The sequence below is a fragment of the Culex quinquefasciatus genome, chromosome 1 (assembly GCF_015732765.1).
Source record: "Culex quinquefasciatus strain JHB chromosome 1, VPISU_Cqui_1.0_pri_paternal, whole genome shotgun sequence".
Classification (NCBI taxonomy): Eukaryota; Metazoa; Arthropoda; class Insecta; order Diptera; family Culicidae; genus Culex; species Culex quinquefasciatus.
Genome location: NC_051861.1, coordinates 16,021,274 through 16,043,471, shown reverse-complemented (window position 1 = coordinate 16,043,471; position 22,198 = coordinate 16,021,274). Strand labels below are relative to the sequence as shown.

Here is a 22,198-nt window from a genome sequence, read left to right as displayed (position 1 = left end):
TCCATGAAACACCACATGAAGCGGGTCGTCGGCGAGACCAAGCTCACGTACGAGGAGATGACGACGTTCCTGGCACAGACGGAGGCCATCCTCAACTCCCGGCCCCTGTGCCCGATGTCTGAAGACCCGAACGATTTGACGGTGCTGACGCCGTCGCACTTCCTGATCAGCCGGTCTGGAGTGGCTCTACCGGAACCGTCGTACGCGGATGAGAAAGTCGGACGTCTTAGCAGATGGCAACACATCCAGTACATGCAGCAACATTTTTGGAAAAGATGGTCTGGCGAGTACCTCCATCAGCTGCAAGGACGACCGAAGTGGAACGCTGGAGTCAAGGAGTTCAAGGTTGGTGAGCTGGTCCTGCTGATCGACGAGAACTTGCCTCCGCAGCAGTGGCGGCGCGGACGGATCGTCGCTACACACCCCGGAGAAGACGGCGCTGTCAGAGTGGTGACAGTGAAAACTGCAACGAGCGAGTTCAAGCGAGCAATCACCAAGGTTGCTTTGATGCCTTCGGTTGAGCCTGACGCCTCAACGGGGGGAGAATGTTTGGGCACACTGCCCAAGGAAAAGTAGATGTTGTGTTTTGTTTGCACCTTTATTTCTTGGCCCGTTAAAACGGCAGACAAATTTTGATGGCCCTTCTGGCAACCCTGTAAGCAGAGAAAAAACAGAATAAACCGAACCTTTGTTGAGACAAGTCGCGCGGTGTTTTTCTCCCGTCAGAACCCCTCCATTTTCTCGCGAATTTCAAAAAGTGTTAAACTGAGCTATCGTCGAACAGTATGTCTCTCCTAAAAAAATACAAAAATCATTTACTAAAACTGTTTTTTTGAAAAGTGGTCAAAACGTCAAAATTTTTAAAAATCGGTAGTGGGAATCGATTCCCCAGATAATTTTACATAAAATTCTCCATATTGACCATTGTCCTATGTCCAATCCTTGAGAAGATACAGCGGGTTTTTAAATAAAAATGGTGAAAAAACTGTTTTTTTTGTGGTTTTTGGCAATTTCTATATGACAGGCTTGGTTTTTTAGTCTCGTAAATATTTTTACCGGAAAGCTCGTCTAATTTCCCATAACAGCATTTCAATTGGATGTAGGGCCTTACAAATATAAGTTAAATTACATTGCTCGTAACTGTAAATAGAATATTTTTTTCAGTGTGGTAGAAACCAGGATAGTAAATTTGATTACATAAATATAAAAACGATATAAATCAAAAAGCTGTCAAATGCAAACTTATGGGAAATTGGACGAGCTTTCCGGTAAATTTTTTTTACGAGACTGAAAAACCAAGTCTGTCATATAGAAAATGCCAAAAACCACCGAAAATCCCGTTTTTTCAACATTTTTATTTTTAAAACCGCTGTATCATCCCAAGGATTGCTCATAGGACAATGGTCAATATGGAGACTTTTATGTAAAATTATCTGGGGAATCGATTCCCACTACCGGCTTATGTTTATGTAAATGTTGGCCCCGGTCTAACGTAAAAAGGTTAGGTCGTTAGCTCAGTCCAGGTGTAGGAGTCGTCTCCCTGGGTCCTGCCTCGGTGGAGTCGCTGGTAGGCAGTTGGACTAACAATCCAATGGTCGTCAGTTCGAATCCTGGGGTGGATGGAAGCTATGGCGTAAAAACAGGTTTGCAATTGCCTCAACAATCAAGCTTTTGGACACCTAGTTTCGAGTAGGAATATCGCAATCGAGAACGCCAAGGCAATGCTGCAGAGCGATTTTTTTTTTTAATATTGCAAAACACATGAAAATCTGTCCTAGTCAAAGCTAAACTAGAGAATTTAGCACCAGTTTCCCCTCCAGTGACACGCAAACCGTCGTTTAGAGGCCACGCGTTCATCAATTATTCACGACCTCAGCTGGAAACTGGCTCTTGGCTTCTGCATTTTGTTTTGCCCTAGCATTGTTCCGCAGCATTTAACAATCTTCCCTGGTGAGTGAGATTAACTCGGATTGACACTTGGAGCTGCGGGGCTTCTGTGTACTTTCTTTTGACTTTGAACACAATTTAAAGAGACTACACCCTCTCTCTTTCTCATTTTCTTTAAGAACATAGTGCACAAACCAGTACGTCCAGCTGTCCAGCGCGGGCACGCGTGAAAGTGCAAACGACTTTGGTTAATCGACTGGCCGAGAGCGCTGGCGGAACCCATAAATTAACCCTCCTGCGGGGTGTTCCGGAAGAACCGGCCCGCAGTCGCTCAGAGAAGTGGTCCAATTAAGCAAACCGCATTTACACACCTTTTTCCTCTACCTTCGCCTTCAAGGGTAGGAAGCAGGCCCTCGCTGGCTCATCATCCGGAGCAGACCGGCGTGGAATTACGTAATTATGAGGGATAATTATCGGCGGTGTGTAAGTTTGGTGATGGCTTTAGAGTGGTGGGAGGTGGTACTCAGGTACTTGGTTAAGAGGTTAGTTATGATAAGGAAGCTTCTTACTGGTTATCATGATTTTGAAAAGCTTTGCGTGAAGGCTAGATTGACACGCATTTTCAGAAGCATCATTGCTTTCTGATCGACATGGATCATTGCACAGTGCACAGTAGTCTGAGAAGCGAATTTAGCGAGAAAAAAAATGTTTTCGCTTATTCAACATTACGTCTTTGTGAAATGTTTCACTTTTGAACATTGAAAATTGAACCATTAGTTGCTGAGTTATTGGCAGTAAAAAATGGGGCCTGTGAGACTTTGAAAAAATCAATTTTCCTGTTTGTTGTTTTTTTATCCGCTGTATCTCGACAATCAGAGATTCAATGTTTCTAAGACGAAATTAAAAAAAAATCTTCTGAACTTTTCAAAAAAATCACAACATTTGTCCCCTAAAACATATAATAAATTTCAAAAATTCGATCAGAAAGTAAGCAATTCTCTACAAAAACCGGAAATGGATTTTATTTGTATTTTTTTATTTGACTCAAACTTTGTGGGGGCCTTCCCTATGACCAAATAAGCTATTTTGCGTCATTGGTTCACCCATACAAGTCTCCATACAATTTTGGCTGCTGTCCATACAAAAATGGTATGTAAATATTCAAACAGCTGTAACTTTTGAGTGAATTTTCTGCTCAATTTGGTGTCTTCGGCAAAGTTTTAGGTATTGTTGAGGACTTTTGAGAAAAAAATAGGTACACGGAAAAAAAATTGCAGATTTTTTTATCAACATTTTTTTACTAAAACTCAATTTCCCAAAATACGTATTTTTTGATTTTCGAGATTTTTTGATATGTTTTAGGGGACAAAAATCCGCAACTTTTGAGCCATAGAGAAACATGGTCAAAAAATCTGCCGCCGAGTTATGAATTTTTGAAAAAAAAAAAATGATTTTTGGAAAAAATTGAAGTTTCATGCAAAAACAAGTTTGACATTACTTTTTAATGCAAAATTGAATTTGCAATCGAAAAGTACTTAACAGAATTTTTAAATCAAGACTAACATTTTAAAAGGGCCAAATATTGAATATTACGCCCATTTAATATGCTAGTCTTGATTTAAAAAATTTCAAAATATTTTTTTTCGAAAAGATCGGAAAATTTCACGAATGTTTCATGTATTATCATTGAAAATCGGACCATTCATTGCTGAGATATCGTCATTAGAAAATGGTGGGCTGATTGGGTGAGACTTAGAAAAGTTCAATTTTCGTGTTTCTTTGTCTTTAATCTTCAATGTCTCTTAGACAATTTTATAGCAAATTTTCTGAACTTTTCAAAACTTTTTTTTAGAAATGGTCACTTATGGTCACTATTTTTAAAAAATTGAAAAACTGCAAATATTTCGCTAAAATCAAGCTTTCGGTGGCTATATCTTGAAAACGGAGCCCTTTATCAAAAAATCTGTAAAGTACTTTTCGATTGCAAATTCAATTTTGCATTAAAAAGTAATGTCAAACTTGTTTTTGCATAAAACTTCGATTTTTTCCAAAAATCACTATTTTTCAAAAAATCATAACTCGGCGGCAGATTTTTTGACCATGTTTCTCTATGGCTCAAAAGTTGCGGATTTTTGTCCCCTAAAACATATCAAAAAATCTCGAAAATCAAAAAATACGTATTTTGGGAAATTGAGTTTTAGTGAAAAAAATGTTGATAAAAAAATCTGCAAATTTTTTTTCCGTGTACCTATGTTTTTCTCAAAAGTCCTCAACAATACCTACAACTTTGCCGAAGACACCAAATTGATCAGAAAATTCACTCAAAAGTTACAGCTGTTTGAATATTTACATACCATTTTTGTATGGACAGCTGCCAAAATTGTATGGAGACTTGTATGGGTGAACCAATGACACAAAATAGCATATTTGGTCATAGGGAAGGCCCCACAAAGTTTGAGCCAAATCAAAAAATACAAATAAAATCCATTTCCGGTTTTTGTAGAGAATTGCTCATATCATAAATTTCAAAAATAAAAAAAAATGAGTTTCGGGAAATTATTTCGTTTTTTTCTGAAAACTCCTTATTAATACCTACAAATTTGCCCAAGACACCAAATCGATCAGGAAATTCCTTCAACAGATACAGATTTTTGTAATATTTATTTTGTTTGTAAATACAGCTGTCAAAATTGTTCGGAGACCTTTATGGGTGAACCAATGAAACAAAATGGCTTCTTTGGTCATATGTAAGGCTACCAACTCTTGCTGAGCAAAAATCCGTACACTTAGCCGATATGCCACCATGGTATAACAAAAACTGTCATCGAATTATTTAGATAAATTAAATTTAATAAATCTTAGAATTAAAAATATACAACTGTGTCGTTTTTACAGCTAACAAATTTTACAAAATGCTATCAGAGTGCTTATAACTTGCACGTTTAAAAGTATTCATAAAATAAACCATGATTTGAATTAAATAATTATGTTCTTCAATTTTGTTTTGTTAAACGTTCAGAAGTTTACGAAATGTCAAGATTGTTTTTACGAATAATATCGCTCTTAGTGTTTTCACGAACACTTTTCCAGAGTTTTTTTTATTGAAAAGGTCCTATAGTATGTGAAACACAACAGTTTATAGGACCTTTAAAAAAACTCTAGAATTGTTAAATGTTCAAATGTTTTCACAAGTTTTAGAAAGCTTTTAGAAATGGAATATATTTAGTAAGGAATTTCTAGAAGAACAATTCTAAAGTTTTTTTTAAAGGTCCTATCAACATAAGCAAGACAATAGTTTAAAAACTCTAGAATAATTGATAATCAAGTTTGAATTGAAGAAAACCCCGGAAAACTCTCCCTTTTTAAATCAAACTCACAGAAACCAAAAATTTCTAGTTAACCAATCCTTCAACCAAATCAAAAAAGCAATTCAATGATTAAAAAGTTGTTAAAATTCCGTACAAATCCGTATTATGCGTAAAATTCCCTACAAAAATTCCGGCCTGTTAAAAATCCACGAAGAGGTTCGAAAATCCGTATGGTACGGAAAAAATCCGTACAGTTGGTAGCCTTAGTCATATGGAAGACCCTCACAAAGTTTGATCACAATAATCCTGCAAAAAGAATTTATTCCGTTAATTTATTTTGTTTTTAATGTAATTTCAAAAGATTTTTTAACATTCACATAGCTATGTGTCGATAAATTTAGCTAAAACATAAACAAATGCGATGGATGCCGTTGCCGAATCGAACCACACGGTGCGTGCGGTAAAACCTTTTACGGCTAATGGATCCAAACATGTAACTTTCGCTAGGGGAATTCTCTAACGGAGCTTATATTTTCGCAAGGACCTCCCTTTCACACGCAACTTAAGTAATACACTAATAAAAAGATCTGAGGCTCAGCTTGTGGAAAATTCACCAACATTTTGATATTACCCATTTTCGGGTAAAACTGTTACATTTTGATGATTTTTAATACTGAAAAATAAAAAAATATGTCGTTTAACGTTTCAAATTCAATTGTCTATGGGTACAGTGTCCGGAGTCAGTCTGTGCGGTGTCCTCGATTGAAAAAAAGCAAACACATCGATAAAGCTACCCCAACGACGGTGGTAACATGATTGGTTTCGTTTGTTTGTGGGTGTGTAGGTGTGCGTGCGACCTAGTTTTTCAATCCCCACAAGTCCCGCGACGGTTGTTTGACTTTGTCGAAACTAGTGAAATGGGCAAAGGTTTTTTTTCACAGGGATTTTCGCAGCTTAAGCTTTCTCTCGATGGGCGGTTAATGGACTTGAGGTTATGTTTGGCAACGAACTTTTGAAACATGATGTGATGCTTTCAAGGATCGATCAAAAAGGGTTTGATGGGGAAACTAGGTTTTTGACCTGCAACTTTGATCCATCGCAGTTGTAAGTTTTTTGTTGTCAAACTATGAATAATTTTTTTTTTCATTTGCAATCATTTTCAAGAGTGAACAAACGCTATTGATTGGGTTTTCCTTTGAAGAATTCCACACAGAAAAAAAATCATGGTAATATTACATCTGGGAAGGGGTACATCTTTTATGTCAGAAAAAAGGTGTAATTTTACCTCTGGAAATGTGTAATTTTACCACTTTTCTGGTGTAAAATCACTTTTTCAGTCCCCCCTCCCCTTCGAAGAGCATGGCCAGTGTATGCTGGAAAGCTTCCTCCAACGGACTCCGATAGGCCAGAAAGAACCCATAGACGGTCATAAAAAAACGTCTGGTCAAGAACACAGAAAAAAATAATGTAAATTTGGAAGCTGTAATTTTTGAAGGTTGGATATTACCTCTTTTATGATGTAATTTTACATCAATTTAGACTGAAAAAGTGAAATTACACCAGAAAAGTGGTAAAATTACACATTTCCAGAGGTAAAATTACACATTTCCAGAGGTAAAATTACACATTTTTTCTGACATAAAAGATGTACCCCTTCCCAGATGTAATATTACCATGATTTTTTTTCTGTGAATCTTATAACGTTGCAGTTTACTGTTACGTTAGATTGGCATCATTGCAGCAGTAATATTTATACTTCATAAAAATGTTTCATAGATTTGCTCACAAATGTTATCCAGTAAATGATGTAACATTCGGATTTTTGTGTGTGTATGACTTGTATTTGTTTACAGTAAAAAAGCTCTCTCACTATCGAGCAAAAACAATCCTGCAGAGCTGCAAGGCAGTTTTTTTTTGTCAGGTCATGAAAATTGTATTGCCGTATTGGTACCTACCACCCACACGCACGTAACTGTCCAGCGTACACAATACTCACTCATACCAAAATGTAGTTCTTTAAGCTCTTGGGTAACATTTCTAGTACTTGAAATGTTTTTCTATTCTTTTCGTGTAAAATTTTCTTCTCTTTTTTTCGTTTTTGGTGCACCATCCATCGTTGCCACTCACCGTCACCACTACCAAAATACTGTCTCGAATGTCTCTTGTCGGATCGCTGTATGTGTGTGTGTGTGTGTGTGTGTGTGCGCGCGCGTTTTGGATCGTACAGATCCCCGGTCGGCAGCGGCCGCTATAACGACGGTGGTCAGCCCGCCGACCCCGGCCGACGATCGGAAGAGCCGCCGGACGTCGCTGATGGTGCCACTGCCCAAGCGGCCATCGATGGAGAGTCTCAGCCCCAGTCCGGGACCGGCGTCTCCAGGTGAAGCGCAACTTTTTTCAAACTAAATTTATGTTTTGGTCCCCTGTTGAAATGTTGACCTTGACATTTTTTTTTTCGCTGTTGTGATCACCATTACGGAGCCAGATGCCCCGGAAACTGTGCAACCCATGTTTAATGTTGATGTTTATTTCTTATGTAGATGTTTTAGTTTAGGTATAGGATAGATGCTCGTATTAGCGACAAGTGTTGACTTGTTATGGTGAATGACTTATCTAAACCAAAACACTTTATTGACTCGTTATGGTAAATGTATTATACACAATAGTTTGTTTGTTGTCTTTATTAACGAACCAACAATCAAACCTTACGTAGATAGTCATTGCACTAAAACCCTAATTGTAACCTTGGAATGATGTAGAGTTGCATTGGTTCTTGATCAATCTAAAACAAATAAAAATGACAAAAAGCTTAAGATTGCTCATCTATACTTCTTTAATTGCTTTTATTCAGAAGCCAATAAAAAATATTTTTGAGAAACATGAAAATTCTAGTCACAGGAACATGGCTCTTTCATCTTTTTGAACGCCTTGCGCTAAGTAGTTGATTTGATGTTAGAATTTATGTCTAGTTTTCTATTGATTCTGAGTTCAATCAGTTTTTAAAAATACTTTTAGTTTTTAGGGACCATCTCAGACCCCTCCCCCCCCCCCCCCTCTTCGTGGTCAATTACCATACAAAACATTTTTTTTTGTATGGAAGTGTTCAGGTGGTTTATGGATGGTCCCTTATAGTCCTAAAGTGGTTAAATTGGCATAAAGTTGAGTTTTATTAAGACAACTCCAAATTTCTACCTACATTATTATCTTCCATCCACCGCGACTCCTAAATCTTAACTGATTTTGCTCTCTGGGGATAGGTACATCTCTTATGTAACATTTATTTAAGTATACCTCTGAAAATGTGTAATTTTACCACTGAGCAGTTCTCTACGGAATCGGTAATTTTTCTTTAATTTTAATTTTTGTATTTTTTAATCCGCTTGAAACTTTTTTGGTGCCTTCGGTATGCCCAAAGAAGCCATTTTGCATAATTAGTTTGTCCATATAACTTTCCATACACATTTGGCAGCTGTCCATACAAAAATGATGTATGAAAATTCAAAAATCTGTATCTTTTGAAGGAAATTTTTGATCGATTTGGTGTCTTCGGCAAAGTTGTAGGTATGGATATGGATTACACTGAAAAAAATGATACACGGAAATTTTTTTTGGTGCTTTTTAATTTAAATTTTTGTCACTAAAACTTGATTTGCAAAAAAACACTATTTTTTTATTTTTCATATGTTTTAGAGGACATCAGATGCCAACTTTTCAGAAATTTCCAGAATGGGCAAAAAATCTTTGACCGAGTTATGATTTTTTGAATCAATACAACTTTTTTCAGAAAATCGATATACTGGTCGCAATTTGATGATCGGAAGGCACGCCGACGAATATGTTTTAAGGCTTATGATATAAAATCATTTTAATGAATAAAGCCCTTCTTACATCACCGTTGATCGGAAGGCACGCCGACGAAGAATTTCTGGAGGATCGCGGTCGAATTAATACTATATTTAAAATTCTAGATAGCTATCTTTCGGATTCGATTGTGAGTAGCGGGACTTCGCGGTTACTATGCAACGTATTTTTTGGAGTCTTCTTATATTTTAAATTTATAAGTCCTTCTTTTATCATCGTTGATAGGAAGGCACGCCGCCGGTTAAGTTCGTTTAAGTTATTGTTTTAATTTCATTACAATCGGTTACGTGGTGTCCTGTTTTCTTTTCGTTTATATTCGTTGATCGTAATAATTTATTCCAACTGGCAGCTTTAGTATTAACTCATCTACTTTTTTTTGACATTTGCTCGCGTTATCTTAATTGTACCAACAGTAAAAATATACTGATAAGTCCAGCCCATAGCACTACCGCTCGGTTGGCACGCGTTCGATTAAAACAAACTTTTTAAATAATCAATTATTTATCTTTCCGCAGCCGGCTGCCTAAGATTTAAAATTTCAACCGATAAACAAAATGCTCATGGTCACATCACTGCCACTCGTGAATCCTGACCTCATACCCATCTACTAACCCCTCAAAACTCATGTGATACTTTGTCGGAGAAGCAGTCGATTGGGCGGTCTCTATCACTCAAGTATCGGACTAACATTCCCATCCACTTCCCCGTGACCCTACCACTGGTCGTGGCCGGCGCCGGTATTGATCAGCATGGTAGGGGCCTTTGAGAAGTTGCGAAGCGAGGAAAGATAGCACCCACTTATCTTCCACGGCTCGTGGATGTAACTTCTGGAGGTCCTGGTCAATAACGGAGTAGCAACTGCGGGTGGGCACCTATGCTTATGCTTATGCTTTATGCTTATGCTTTAAAATCGATATACTGGTCGCAATTTTTTTTTTCAATTTCATTTTTCGATGTAAAATTGAAATAGCAATCAAAAAGTACTTCAGTGAAATTTTGATAAAGTGTACCGTTTTCAAGTTAAAGCCATTTTTATGTAACTTTTTTCAAAAGAGTCGCAGTTATCGATTTTAAAAAATATTTTTTTTTAAAAATAGTGCCCATGTTTACCCACTTTTGAATAAATATATTTGAAAAGCTGAGAAAATTCTCTATATTTTGATGTTTTCTAAGTCTCATCTCAGTCCGAAAAAGCAAAACATAGATAATTTTCTCAGCTTTTCAAAATTATTTTTTTTTCAAAAGTTGGCAAACATGGGCACTATTTTTAAAAAAATCAATAACTGCGACTATTTTGAAAAAAGTTATATAAAAATGGCTATAACTTGAAAACGGTGCACTTTATAAACATTTCACTGAAGTATTTTTTGATTGAAATTCAACTTTACATCGAAAAATGAAATTGAAAAATTTGTGTGACCAATATTTCGATTTTTTGAAAAAAATGTATTGATTCAAAAAATCATAACTCAGTCAAAGATTTTTTGCCTATTCGGGAAATTTCTGAAATGTTGGCATTTGATGTCCTTAAGGTGAAGCCGTTGATCATTTTCGAAGGAATTTTGTCAAGGAAAAATCATGACAATGATGAAAGTCTTCTCGTTAAAAACATATAAAAAAATAAAATAAATAAAAATAGTGTTTTTTTTTGCAAATCAAGTTTTAGTGACAAAAAGTGAAATAAAAAATCAAATTATTTTTACCGTGTATCATTTTTTTTCAGTGTAGTCCATATCCATACCTACAACTTTGCCGAAGACACTTAATCGATCAAAAAATTCCTTCAAAAGATACAGATTTTTGAATTTTCATAAATCATTTTTGTATGGACAGCTGAGCAATTCTTTACCAAAACCGGAAATGGATTTTATTTGTATTTTTTTATTTGGCTCAAACTTTGTGGGGGCCTTCCCTATGACCAAATAAAAAATTTTGTGTAATTGGTTCATCCATACAAGTCTCCATACAATTTTGGCTGCTGTCCATACAAAAATGGTATGTAAATATTCTAACAGCTGTAACTTTTGAGAGAATTTTCTGATCAATTTGGTGTCTTCGGCAAAGTTGTAGGTATTGTTGAAGACTTTTGAGAAAAAATAGGTTCACGGAAAAAAAATTGCAGATTTTTTAATCAACTTTTTTTCACTAAAACTCAATTTCCCAAAATTCCTTTTTTTGGTTTTCGAGATTTTTTGATATGTTTTAGGGGACAAAAATCCTACTTTTGAGCCATAGAGAAACATGGTCTAAAAATCTGCCGCCGAGTTATGAATTTTTGAAAAAATAGTGATTTTTGGAAAAAATCCAAGTTTCATGTAAAAACAAGTTCGACATTATTTTGTAATGCAAAATTGTATTTGCAATCGAAAAGTACTTTAGAGATTTTTTGATAAAGGACTCCGTTTTCAAGATATAGCCACCGAAAGTTTGATTTTAGCGAAATATTTGCAGTTTTTCAATTTTTTAAAATAGTGACCATGAGTGAACGTTTCTAAAAATATTTTTTTGAGAAGTTCAGAAAATTTGCTATAAAATTGTCTAAGAGACATTGAAGATTGGACCTCGGGTTGCTGAGATAGAGCCGCTTTAAGAAAAAGAAACACGAAAATTGATGTTTTCCTAATCTCACCAAAACAACCCACCATTTTCTAATTACCATATCTCAGTAAATAATGGTCAGATTTTCAATTTTAATACACGAAAAACTCGTTAAATTTTCCGATTTTTTCGAAAACAATATTTTTAGATCAATACTAGCATTTGAAATGGGCGTAATATTCAATGTTTGGCACCAAAAAAGTTTCAGCCGGATTAAAAAATACAGAAAAAATCGAATGACCGAAATCTCAGAGAATTGCTCCACTTTACTAGTGTAATGATACTTTTCCAGTCTAAATTGAGGTAAAATTACAAATTTGAAGAGGTATTATTCAACCTTCCAAAATTAACCCTTACAAATTTACAAAATTTATCACTGTGTAAGGAATCGAGCCAGGGAGTGTCACCTAGAATTTTCAGAAATTTCCCATTTTTCTTGTCATCCTAGTGAACACCTTTTGGAACAATACTCCTGCTTTTTTTTGCTAAGTAAACAAGAAGTCGATTTAATCCGACCAAAAAACTGCATGATGTCGAGGTAAACTATCGTAAAAGAGCACAGTTCTGAACGCAGTTTGTCATAGTCCCGATAACGCTGATTGAGTGCGATTGTCACTTCGAGCAGGGGATTTGAGGTTAGGTTTATGTGTCCATTTCAGATGTTCAAATTCTCGTTCACGTCATCACGTGCCAATCAATAATGTTGATTTTTGGTGTGGGACATCATTAAATTACGTAGACGTTCCGGAACAATTTGTTTAGCTATTCTGTGAAGGAATATTATTACTCATTTTTGAACGATTTGAAAATGTTGGGTGGTTACTCAGGGACAACCCCAACCTGATATGTGTCGATTAGAACTGCACCTCAAATGGGAACACTAGCCCAGGGTCTTGTTCGAACGGAATCAACCGCAACCGTGCACTATCGTCTAATTGATGGCTTCCGATGATGAGGGGGAATATTGATTGAAAGCTGGCCTAGCGTGGGTGGATCCATACCCAACAGATGACAGACTGGTTCGTTGTTTGCCGTTGTTCAGTTAGTCGTTCAGCTGATGATAAATCGGATTACAATTTGGTTGCATCGGCTCACGTTAACAATCGTGATCAACCAAGCGGCTCCTCTAAAATCTATCACGCTCATTCGTTCAATGGAGAAGCTTTGTTGTCCACGCATAACCGTTTGATCTAAGGCAAGCACTAATTACAAAGTGAAAATAATTCGGTTATCGGATTTTCTCGCTTTTTGTTCTGGGTTGTTACCTTCCCGGAAGGTCTTTGGAAACCACAGCCAGAAAAAAAGAAGAGCTCCTTCTTCACGAGACATTTTGGGAGGTAACAGTTACTGGTGAAACATTTTCCCCACCGTTTTTAGCAGGGGCGGAAATTAAACGTAGTCTGCGTTTGTCTGTTTATTTCTCCGGACATTTTCTCTAACAACACTGACCTGTCCCTGATCGCATAAATGTCCCATATGCATTTTCATCACTTTTGAGTTAATGATGAGTTTAGTTCAAAATCATATCTTCTTTCAGAAAAGCCTAACAATCAATACTTTGTTCTAGAAATCAGGAGGAAATCCTTTTTTTCGTAAAAACAACACGTATGCATATGGGACATTAATGCGAACATGGGCAGTGGAGATCTTTTTAAAAAGAGGAGCGCGCCATTTTTGATGACGCACACCGGGCTTCAATTAGTGGCGCGCGAATTTAATTTCATCAGAGTGACAGGGCAAAATGATGGTATTAGGAAGCAAGTTGGGAGCGCTTTTTTTGGCTAATGAAATGATGATTAGCACAGAGCAGTATAAGATATTTTCTGGACGGGGACGGTGAACTGTCCGGAAGATAATTAAGTAGATGCAACAGAAGAAGTTCTTACTGGGGAAAAAAAGATAATGATGAAGCGTTGAATTTAGTGACTATTTAGTCATATCATTTAAAACTTGACAGATCTGACAGTTTGACAAAAGTACTTACCACTTCAACCGCGGTTATTCAAAGGCACTGTTTCACTTGTACTTACCATTTTAGTCCGAGATCTATATTTATACTTCGAGGTATCTTGATTCTGAAGTCCGTGTTAGGGAAGTATTTTTGTTTTGTTCTTGAGAAAAATGAACAACCAATCCGCCTGAAATGACAGAGGAGTAACTCTCTACGAAATCGGCCGATTTCGACTACTTTCACTTTTTTGTATTTTTTCATTTGGCTCAAACTGTGTGGGGGCTTTCCCTATGATCAACGAAGCTATTTTGTGCCATTGGTTCACCCATACACGTTTCCATACAATTTTGGCAGCTGTCCATACAAAAATGGTTCGTACATATTCAAACAGTAACTTTTGAGTGAATTTTCTGATCAATTTGGTGTCTTCGGCAAAGTTGTAGGTATTGTTGAGGACTATTGAGAAGAAATAGGTACACGGAAAAAATTGCAGATTTTTTAATCAAGTTTTATCTTACAAAAACTCAATTTCCCAAAATACGATTACGATTACGATTACAATTTTTGAGATTTTTTTTATATGTTTTAGGGGACAAAAACCCGCAACTTTTGAGTCATAGAGAAACATGGTCAAAAATCCTGTCGCCGAGTTATCATTTTTTGAAAAATGGTGATTTTTGGAAAAACAAATTTTTTAATGTAAAGTTGAATTTCCAATCGAATCGAAAAGTACTTAACAGATTTTTTGATAAAAGGCTCTGTTTTCAAGATATAGCCAACGAAAGTTTGATTTTAGCGAAATATTTGTAGTTTTTTTATTTTTAAAAATAGTGACCATGAGTGACCATTTTTTTTCAAAAATTCATAATTCGGTGGCAGATTTTTTGACCATGTTTCTCTATGGCTCAAAAGTTGCGGGTTTTGGTCCCCTTAAATATATCAAAAAATCTCGATATTAAAAAAATACGTATTTTGGGTATTTGAGTTTTTGTAATAAAAAAGTTGATTCAAAAATCTGCAATTTTTTTCCGTGTACCTATTTTTTAGACAGAGCCATGTAGCCCAGTGGTAACGTTTCCGCCTTGTAAGCGGTAGATTGGGGTTCAAATCCCGGCTCGGACCAACACAACTTTTCCCTTCTGAGCAGTTCTCTACGGAATCGGTCTTTTTCTTTAATTTTAATTTTTGTATTTTTTAATCCGGCTGAAACTTTTTTGGTGCCTTCGGTATGCCCAAAGAAGCCATTTTGCATCATAAGCTTGTCTATATAATTTTCCATCCAAAATTTGGCAGCTGTCCATACAAAATTGATATGTGAAAATTCAAAAATCTGTATCTTTTAAAAGAATTTTTTGATCGATTTGGTGTCTTCGGCAAAGTTGTAGGTATGGATATGGACTACACTAAAAAAAATGATACACGGTAAAACATTTTTTGGTGATTTTTAATTTCACTTTTTGACACTAAAACTTGATTTGCAAAGAAACACTATTTTTAATTTTATTAATTTTTTGATATGTTTAAATCAAATGCCAACTTTTGAGAAATTTCCAGAATGGGCAAAAAATCTTTGACCGAGTTATGATTTTTTGAATCAATACAACTTTTTTCAAAAAATCGAAATACTGGTCGCAAAAATTTTTCAATTTCATTTTTAGATGTAAAATTGAAATTGCAATCAAAAATTACTTCAGTGAAATTTTGGTTAAGTGCACCGTTTTCAAGTTATAGCCATTTTTATGTAATTTTTTTTTAAAAAAAGTCGCAGTTATTGATTTTTAAAAAATAGTGCCCATGTTTTGCCCACTTTTGAAAAAAATATTTTTGAAATGCTGAGAAAATTATCTATATTTTGCTTTTTCGGACTTTGTTGATACGACCCTGAGTTGCTGAGATATTGCCATGCAAAGGGTTAAAAACAAGAAAATGGATGTTTTCTAAGTCTCACCCAAACAACCTACCATTTTCTAATGTCGATATCTCAGCAACTAATGGTCCGATTTACAATGTTAAAATATGAAACAGTCGTGAAATTTTCCGATCTTTTCGAAAAAAATATTTTTTAAATTTTAGATCAGAACTAGCATATGAAAAGGGCGTAATAGTGAATGTTTGGTCTTTTTAAAATGTTATTCTTGATTAAAAATTAAAAATTTGCGACCAATATTTCGATTTTTTGAAACAAATTGTATTGATTCAAAAAATCATAACTCGGTCAAAGATTTTTTGCCCATTCTGGAAATTTCTGAAAATTTGGCATTCGATGTCCTCTAAAACATACATAAAAAAAAAAATTAAAAATAGTGTTTTTTTGCAAATCAAGTTTAGTGACAAAAATTAAAATAAAAAATCACAATTTTTTACCGTGTAATTTTTTTTTCAGTGTAGTCCATACCCACACCTACAACTTTGACGAAGACACCAAATCGATCAAAGAATTCCTTCAAAAGATACAGATTTTTGAATTTTCACATATCAATTTTGTATGGACAGCCAAATTTGTATGGAAAATTATATGGACAACCTAATGATGCAAAATGGCTTCTTTGGACATACCGAAGGCACCAAAAAAGTTTCAGCCGGATTAAAAAATACAGAAAAAATCGAATGACCGAAATCTCAGAGAATTGCTCTTCTGGATTCGATTGCTTAGAAAGGGGAAGGTAGTGTATCGTCACAAACTGGACCTTATCAATTCACCTTAGGAAGACAAGCAATGGAATGTTAACATTAACCTTAATATGTTAACATTAAGTTGATTAATAAACTGTCACTGAATCCGCTTTGTAAATGCCGGCCCCGATACTCTTCACGGGTGTTCCCCTCAGGGACAGGAAAAGATTTACTTTACTATTTTTTTTTTTTCAATAGTCCTCAACAATACCTACAACTTTTCCGAAGACACCAATTGATTAGAAAATTCACTCAAAAGTTACTATTACAGCTGTTTGAATATGTACGTACCATTTTTGTATGGATAGCAGCCAAAATTGTATGGAGGGGATAGGGAAGGCCCCCACAAAGTTTGAGCCAAATAAAAAAAAAACAAATAAAATCTATTTCCGGTTTTGGTAGAGAACTGCTCAAAGCTTAAATAAACCTGTCATTATTTGTTTGAGTCTTTTGTTTCCTTCTATTCAAGTCAGGATAGAGCAAACTCGGAAAATAACTTATTCACGGCAAATTTAAACTAGGAGAGAAAAAATAAAGGAGCCATTGTGGTACATGTGGGCGTAATCGTGGAGGAGGAAAAGCTAACTGTTGGCTCCGACTACATGATAACTGCAATGTCCTTTTTATTTTATTTTGAAAAAAAAAAAAATAAAAAAAAATTATCCGAATTGTATACGGAATGTAGTGAATAATGGTTTCAAGTTTCAACCCGACATTTCAGCAAAGGTTAAAACAACTCACACAAAATACCAATCAACCCCGGCCTACTCGCGTCAGTAAAACTGCCAATTTCGGCGCTCATTTGCCATAATCCCACCCGTGCAGAGGGAGTGTGGTCCATCCCACACCACAGTTCGGGAAAATACCACGTGTCGACGCCGTCTGTGGAGGGCCGCATACCACATCAATTATTGCCGCCGTTACGAACGTCCCCCCCCCCCCCCCAAACCCAATCACCGTCCGCTGTACCGAACGCGTCAATTCACATCAAAATTCCACTTGCGATTTTCACATATCGATGGTTGGGATTTACAGCGGCAGAGAGGAGATTGCGTCGGATTTTTTTTTGTGCCGAGAGCTTTTTCACTCCAATTGATCGGCTTGAAAAGCATGCCAATTGCTGGCGAATATTGCAGTTACGTCATTTGTGGGAGACTCCTTTAATCGAATGGGGGAATGGTTTAAAGCGGATCCGAGTTCGGATCAGAAATTCTGATACAGAATGACAAAATGGGATCAACTGCCGTCGAAGCCTCGACTCGGAGGTAACTTCAGGACTCTATAGCCCTAATTGATTTTCAATTTTTGATGGCAAACGTCGATGGATGGTGATGGCGCATTGGGGATTTCGTAGTTCATCTGCAAGCGTTCGTCCGCCGGAATGGAATTTTTGATGGATGCTGGGTTCCTTTTTTTTGGGGCTTCGTTACGGCATACAGTTTTCCAATCGATTTCCGGCAAAACCGCAAATGTTGTCAAAGCCCAGGCCTTGCTTCCTGCCAAGTTGTTCGTTTGCTTGATGTATCGAATTGACCCCTGTGCGCTCCCAATTCCCCCTTCGCAACAACAACAATGACCAACTGTGGCACTTACGGGAAGCGGAAATTCTTCACAAAGTTTCATTTCCTGCGGCAGTTTGGAATATTTACGTGAAGTTATTTGTTCGTTTGAGTTGGTGGATAGAATATAAAAACCCGATTTAATCCCACCAGGAGTGAGATAGAGCCTTTCTTACTAAAGAATTTAACTGCTTTCAATTCATAACATAGACTTGATACAAACAATCTTATGATGAAAGCAAAGTATTATTAATGATGTGAAATTGAAAACGCAATTTTCACCAAAAGAATATTTTTAATCGTACAAATTCTTAATCAAACAAGCGTTTATGACAAACGCGAGCATAGCAAGCTTCCCATGCGCCAGTGACGACGCACACTGCGGTTTTGGTTTTCTAGTTTTGGTACGAGCCCAAAAACCGAACAAGGCAGGCGCAAAGCAAAACCGAGTTAACCGCACAGTGCAGCGGGAAGCTTGCCATTAAGCATCTACGAAAGTGAGAGAGTCAGATATAGATATTTTTACAACCGCACCACTACACACTCAATCGCGATACCTTTGGTAGATAGCCATTGGCGTCGCGAGCATTGAAACTTTGAAAACGATATAAAGCTTAGAAGCTTAGAAAGCTCCCATTGGAATCCAATGAACTCTGTTAAATAAACTTACGAAATCACGACAAAATGAAGCCTACTTAAAGGCGATTTTAGGAGCACACGGGAAACAAATTGTTTGTAGCGGGACGAATGTCCTAAGACAGAGTCCTAGGACAGAGCAAAAGAAACCGAAAAGCTTCGATATCTTCCATGTTTAAGGAAACATCGGTAGACAATAGGGTGCCCAGAATATGTGACTTTTTTTCAAAACCTCGCTCCACAAGCTGAATATTGTTCCTTGACCTATTTTAGGACTCTGGGCCAAATATGAGCAAAATCGGTCATCATTTACCCATTGATACTCGGAGGTGAAGTTTGTATGGGAAAAATCGAAAAAATGTATGGGAATCCCAAGTTTCTTACGGTTTGGTCTGCATGGTGCGCTACTTCCATCCAAATATTCTCAAAAGTGAGATTCTTATTGGAAATTTAATGCTCTACAACTTTTTAGAACACACCAAAGCTGTAAAACTTGATCCTGAAAAGTTATTGGGAATTTAAAAAAGTCATTTTTGCATGAAAAAAGTTTTTTTGACCAATTTTAGGCTCGGGTATCAATGGGTTAAACTCATCCAATTCCGCTCAAAATTTACACAGATGCTTAAAAAAACCCAAAAAACCGTTTTCCGCTTGTGGAGCAGGGGGTCATTTTTTCTGGGCACCCTAGTAGACAAGCTACTACAAACGAGTATAAGTCGAGCCAAAACATATATGCGCCAGCATTCTCGCGCCAGTATTCGAAGCACAACTTGACAACTTGGCGACGAAGCGTCGAAAATCAATGCAGTGTGATTTTTTAGCGATTTTTCGGATTAAAATTCATGCTGAATTGACATATTTACGAAGCTGGAAATGACGTCCAGCCTTAAAGTAAAACCTATACCTTTCTTTAGTAAGAAAGGCAAAAAGTAAATCGTTCTAAAAGTTGTTCGGGATTCCCGATCGATGTCAATTTTGTTTCAGATGCTCACTCATGGTCTGTACCATGAATGTAGGAAGAAATTTTGGATAAAATTAGAAACGAAAAATGTTGGCGAAAGACACCAGGTGACCTTTTTTTAGGGATTTTTTTTCTTATGGTAGGTTAATCAAACGGCTCTAATTCCAGAACCATATTATGAATCTGGATGAAAATTTGGGAGGTTGTAGAGCTCGAAAAATGCAATTTTTGTGATAAATAAAAGATATGAAAATGAAAAAAATTGACCATATTTTCATTTGAAAACTGTGTATTTTGTTGAAAAGTCTGTCCACATCCGAAAACAGATGGATATTTCGAAATTTGCGCGGCAACTCGCCCAGGTTCAGCACACTAGCTTTCATCTGCATTTAGAAGAATCGAAATCGGATTTATGGGAGGTGAGAACGGCGCGACACAAAATTTTGCAAAATTTTACCACTTACGAACATCACTCGATCTCCACGGACTTTATTTTCTCAAAATTCGAGGGTTGGAGATAGACGAGTTCTGTCAAGATGAATCGATAGAACATCGAAAATCAATGCAGTGTGATTTTTTGGCGATTTTTCCGATTAATATTCATGCTGTATCGTCTTATTTACGAAGATGAAAATGACGTCCAGCCATAAAGTAAAACCTATACCTTTCTTTAGTAAGGAAGGCAAAAAAGTTCAACCACAGAGTTGTTTGGAACAGCGAACAATTCAGTGTGCAGCTTTTTTTCTAAAATTTCAGTTTCGACAGTTACAAACTTACCATTAATTTCAGCTTCACTTGTTCACTTAACACTTGTACTTACCATTTATACTAAACATAGATAATATACTTCAATATTGACGTCCGTTTTAGAAGAGTCCACTAACCAAATGGAAGAAACGGCTTCTATGAATTGAAGTCCGTGTTAGGGAAATATTGTCAGTATTTCATACTAAGACGCCAAACAACATTTAAATGCAACAAAAAAAAAATCAGCATAATTTTCCGCCAAATATCGTCAACCATGCCTGGAAAAGCGCTCGTGCACATGGTTATCCCATTAGGTGGTGTTTGTGTATCACCGAAGAGCAGAAAAAAAAGAAGGTAGTTGACACCACTGTGCCTTGGGACGTCTGAGCTTTGCTGCGATATAATCAGCTTACAGCGATGACAACTGCGACAACGATGGCGTACCGCGGCCACAAACTGTGACGTCGCTCTTTCGGCATTAACCTTCAGATGGGTGAAAATGATTTTTTTTTGAGAAATTGAAGACATGTCAGTAGATTTTGACAATACCTTTTAAAACAGTTGAGGGTTATTTTTCGTTCTTCATTTACGATTGGTCCTCAGTTTTGCTTCGTTATACAAAAATAAGCAAAAATGTCTTAAAATTTGTCCTTCACTCTAAGATTGATGAATTTGAACAAACCGAACCACAGTGTTAAAAATTTGCCAACAATTTGTCAACCATACGAGGCCTCCCAGTGGGATTAAAGTTCCAGTGCCAGAGGGCGCCATCTGATGCTACCATGCCGGTCCATAGGTCAAATGGCCAAGCACGAAAAATGGCACAAAAACCATCCAGTGAGATGTGTGTTACGTGGATTCGAGGCCATCGCCTATGTCATCGTTTCGTTCCATCCGTATGGAAGGACGCCCTATAGCAAATATAGGGACCCTTTTCAGCGTCCGGCTGGTCGTCATCGTCGTAAAGTAACAGAGCGACGTACGATTCTGCCACTGTTACGAAAATTTTGCTTTTGTTATGAGAAATTTTTTCAAAATAATTGGTTTTCACTGTGCCCGTGACTTCGTCACATCTGCTGCTGTACTAGCTGAAGCCACTAAGTAAGCCATTACAAAGATCGTCAATCTTTAGTCCCTGGGACGCTTTATAGTGTAAAAGGCAGTGAAAAAAATCCAAGAAAAACAATCCAACCCATTTATGACGCTGCCAGTTGTGTATCACACTGGTTCGTGCTGAAAAAGCAATCAAGTTCTGGCTCTCGTCGTGCAGTGTACGACCACCGAAAGGAAGTGCCTCACAGCTTGTGACGACTACTTTGAGGGAATCCTTACGACATACCGTGAGCCGTATCGATCTAGATTCCACCCGCCGTCGTAGGTACATGCCACACATCACAGTCAGGTGAGAATCATTATGCGGTATTACCTAATGGCTCACTGTACCTACTTGGTGTAAATTGGAGCTATTTTTGAAACAATACCATCCAGCCTGGAAGCTGAAGGAAGCGCTGAAACCAACACAGCATCATAGTCTCAATCGGGGTAGTTTGACAATTTGTTATCACACAGAGTTGTTAGTTTTGACAGAAGATAACTTACCAAATGATTATACACCAACTTTCACTGCACTCTACCACTTCTCACTTGTACTTACCGATTCAGTTGAGCACTGCCTTTGAAAAAGATCCCAATATACCTCAATGTTGACGTCCGTACTAGAGAAGTGCTTAAAGCTAACAAAATAACCCTACCCTCCACTACTGCACAGTCAAGGTGACGGCCGCTTTTCAACCAATTCGAAATGAAGGGTGCACTTAAAAATACAATCATAAATTCCGCAACCGTAATGAAGTGCGCTGAATCGCGTTTTAGCGCTCCAGGGCGGAACTGCTTTGAAAAGGTATTATTTTTTCGCCGTTCCACCTGCTGGCCCGCATTAAGAACAAAAAAAACAAACGCAAGAGCTTCCTCGCGTCATCGACGACCGCTACTTACGCAAACAATCCAAACTTTTTTG

The 22,198-nt window shown here is 37.0% G+C and overlaps 1 protein-coding gene across 3 annotated transcripts in view; it reads left to right on the top strand.

Moving 5' to 3' along the window:
* Window positions 1-22,198, top strand: part of LOC6052791 (oxysterol-binding protein-related protein 8) — a 71,476-nt gene that overhangs the window by 21,409 nt on the left and 27,869 nt on the right. For 2 of the 3 annotated variants that reach the window (XM_038249530.1, XM_038249538.1), the window contains exon 3: window positions 7,423-7,575. The exons of the other annotated variant lie outside the window; for it this stretch is intronic. In XM_038249530.1, the coding sequence (XP_038105458.1) occupies window positions 7,423-7,575 (153 nt within the window). The remainder of the gene's footprint in view (window positions 1-7,422; window positions 7,576-22,198) is intronic. 3 annotated transcript variants of the gene reach the window in all.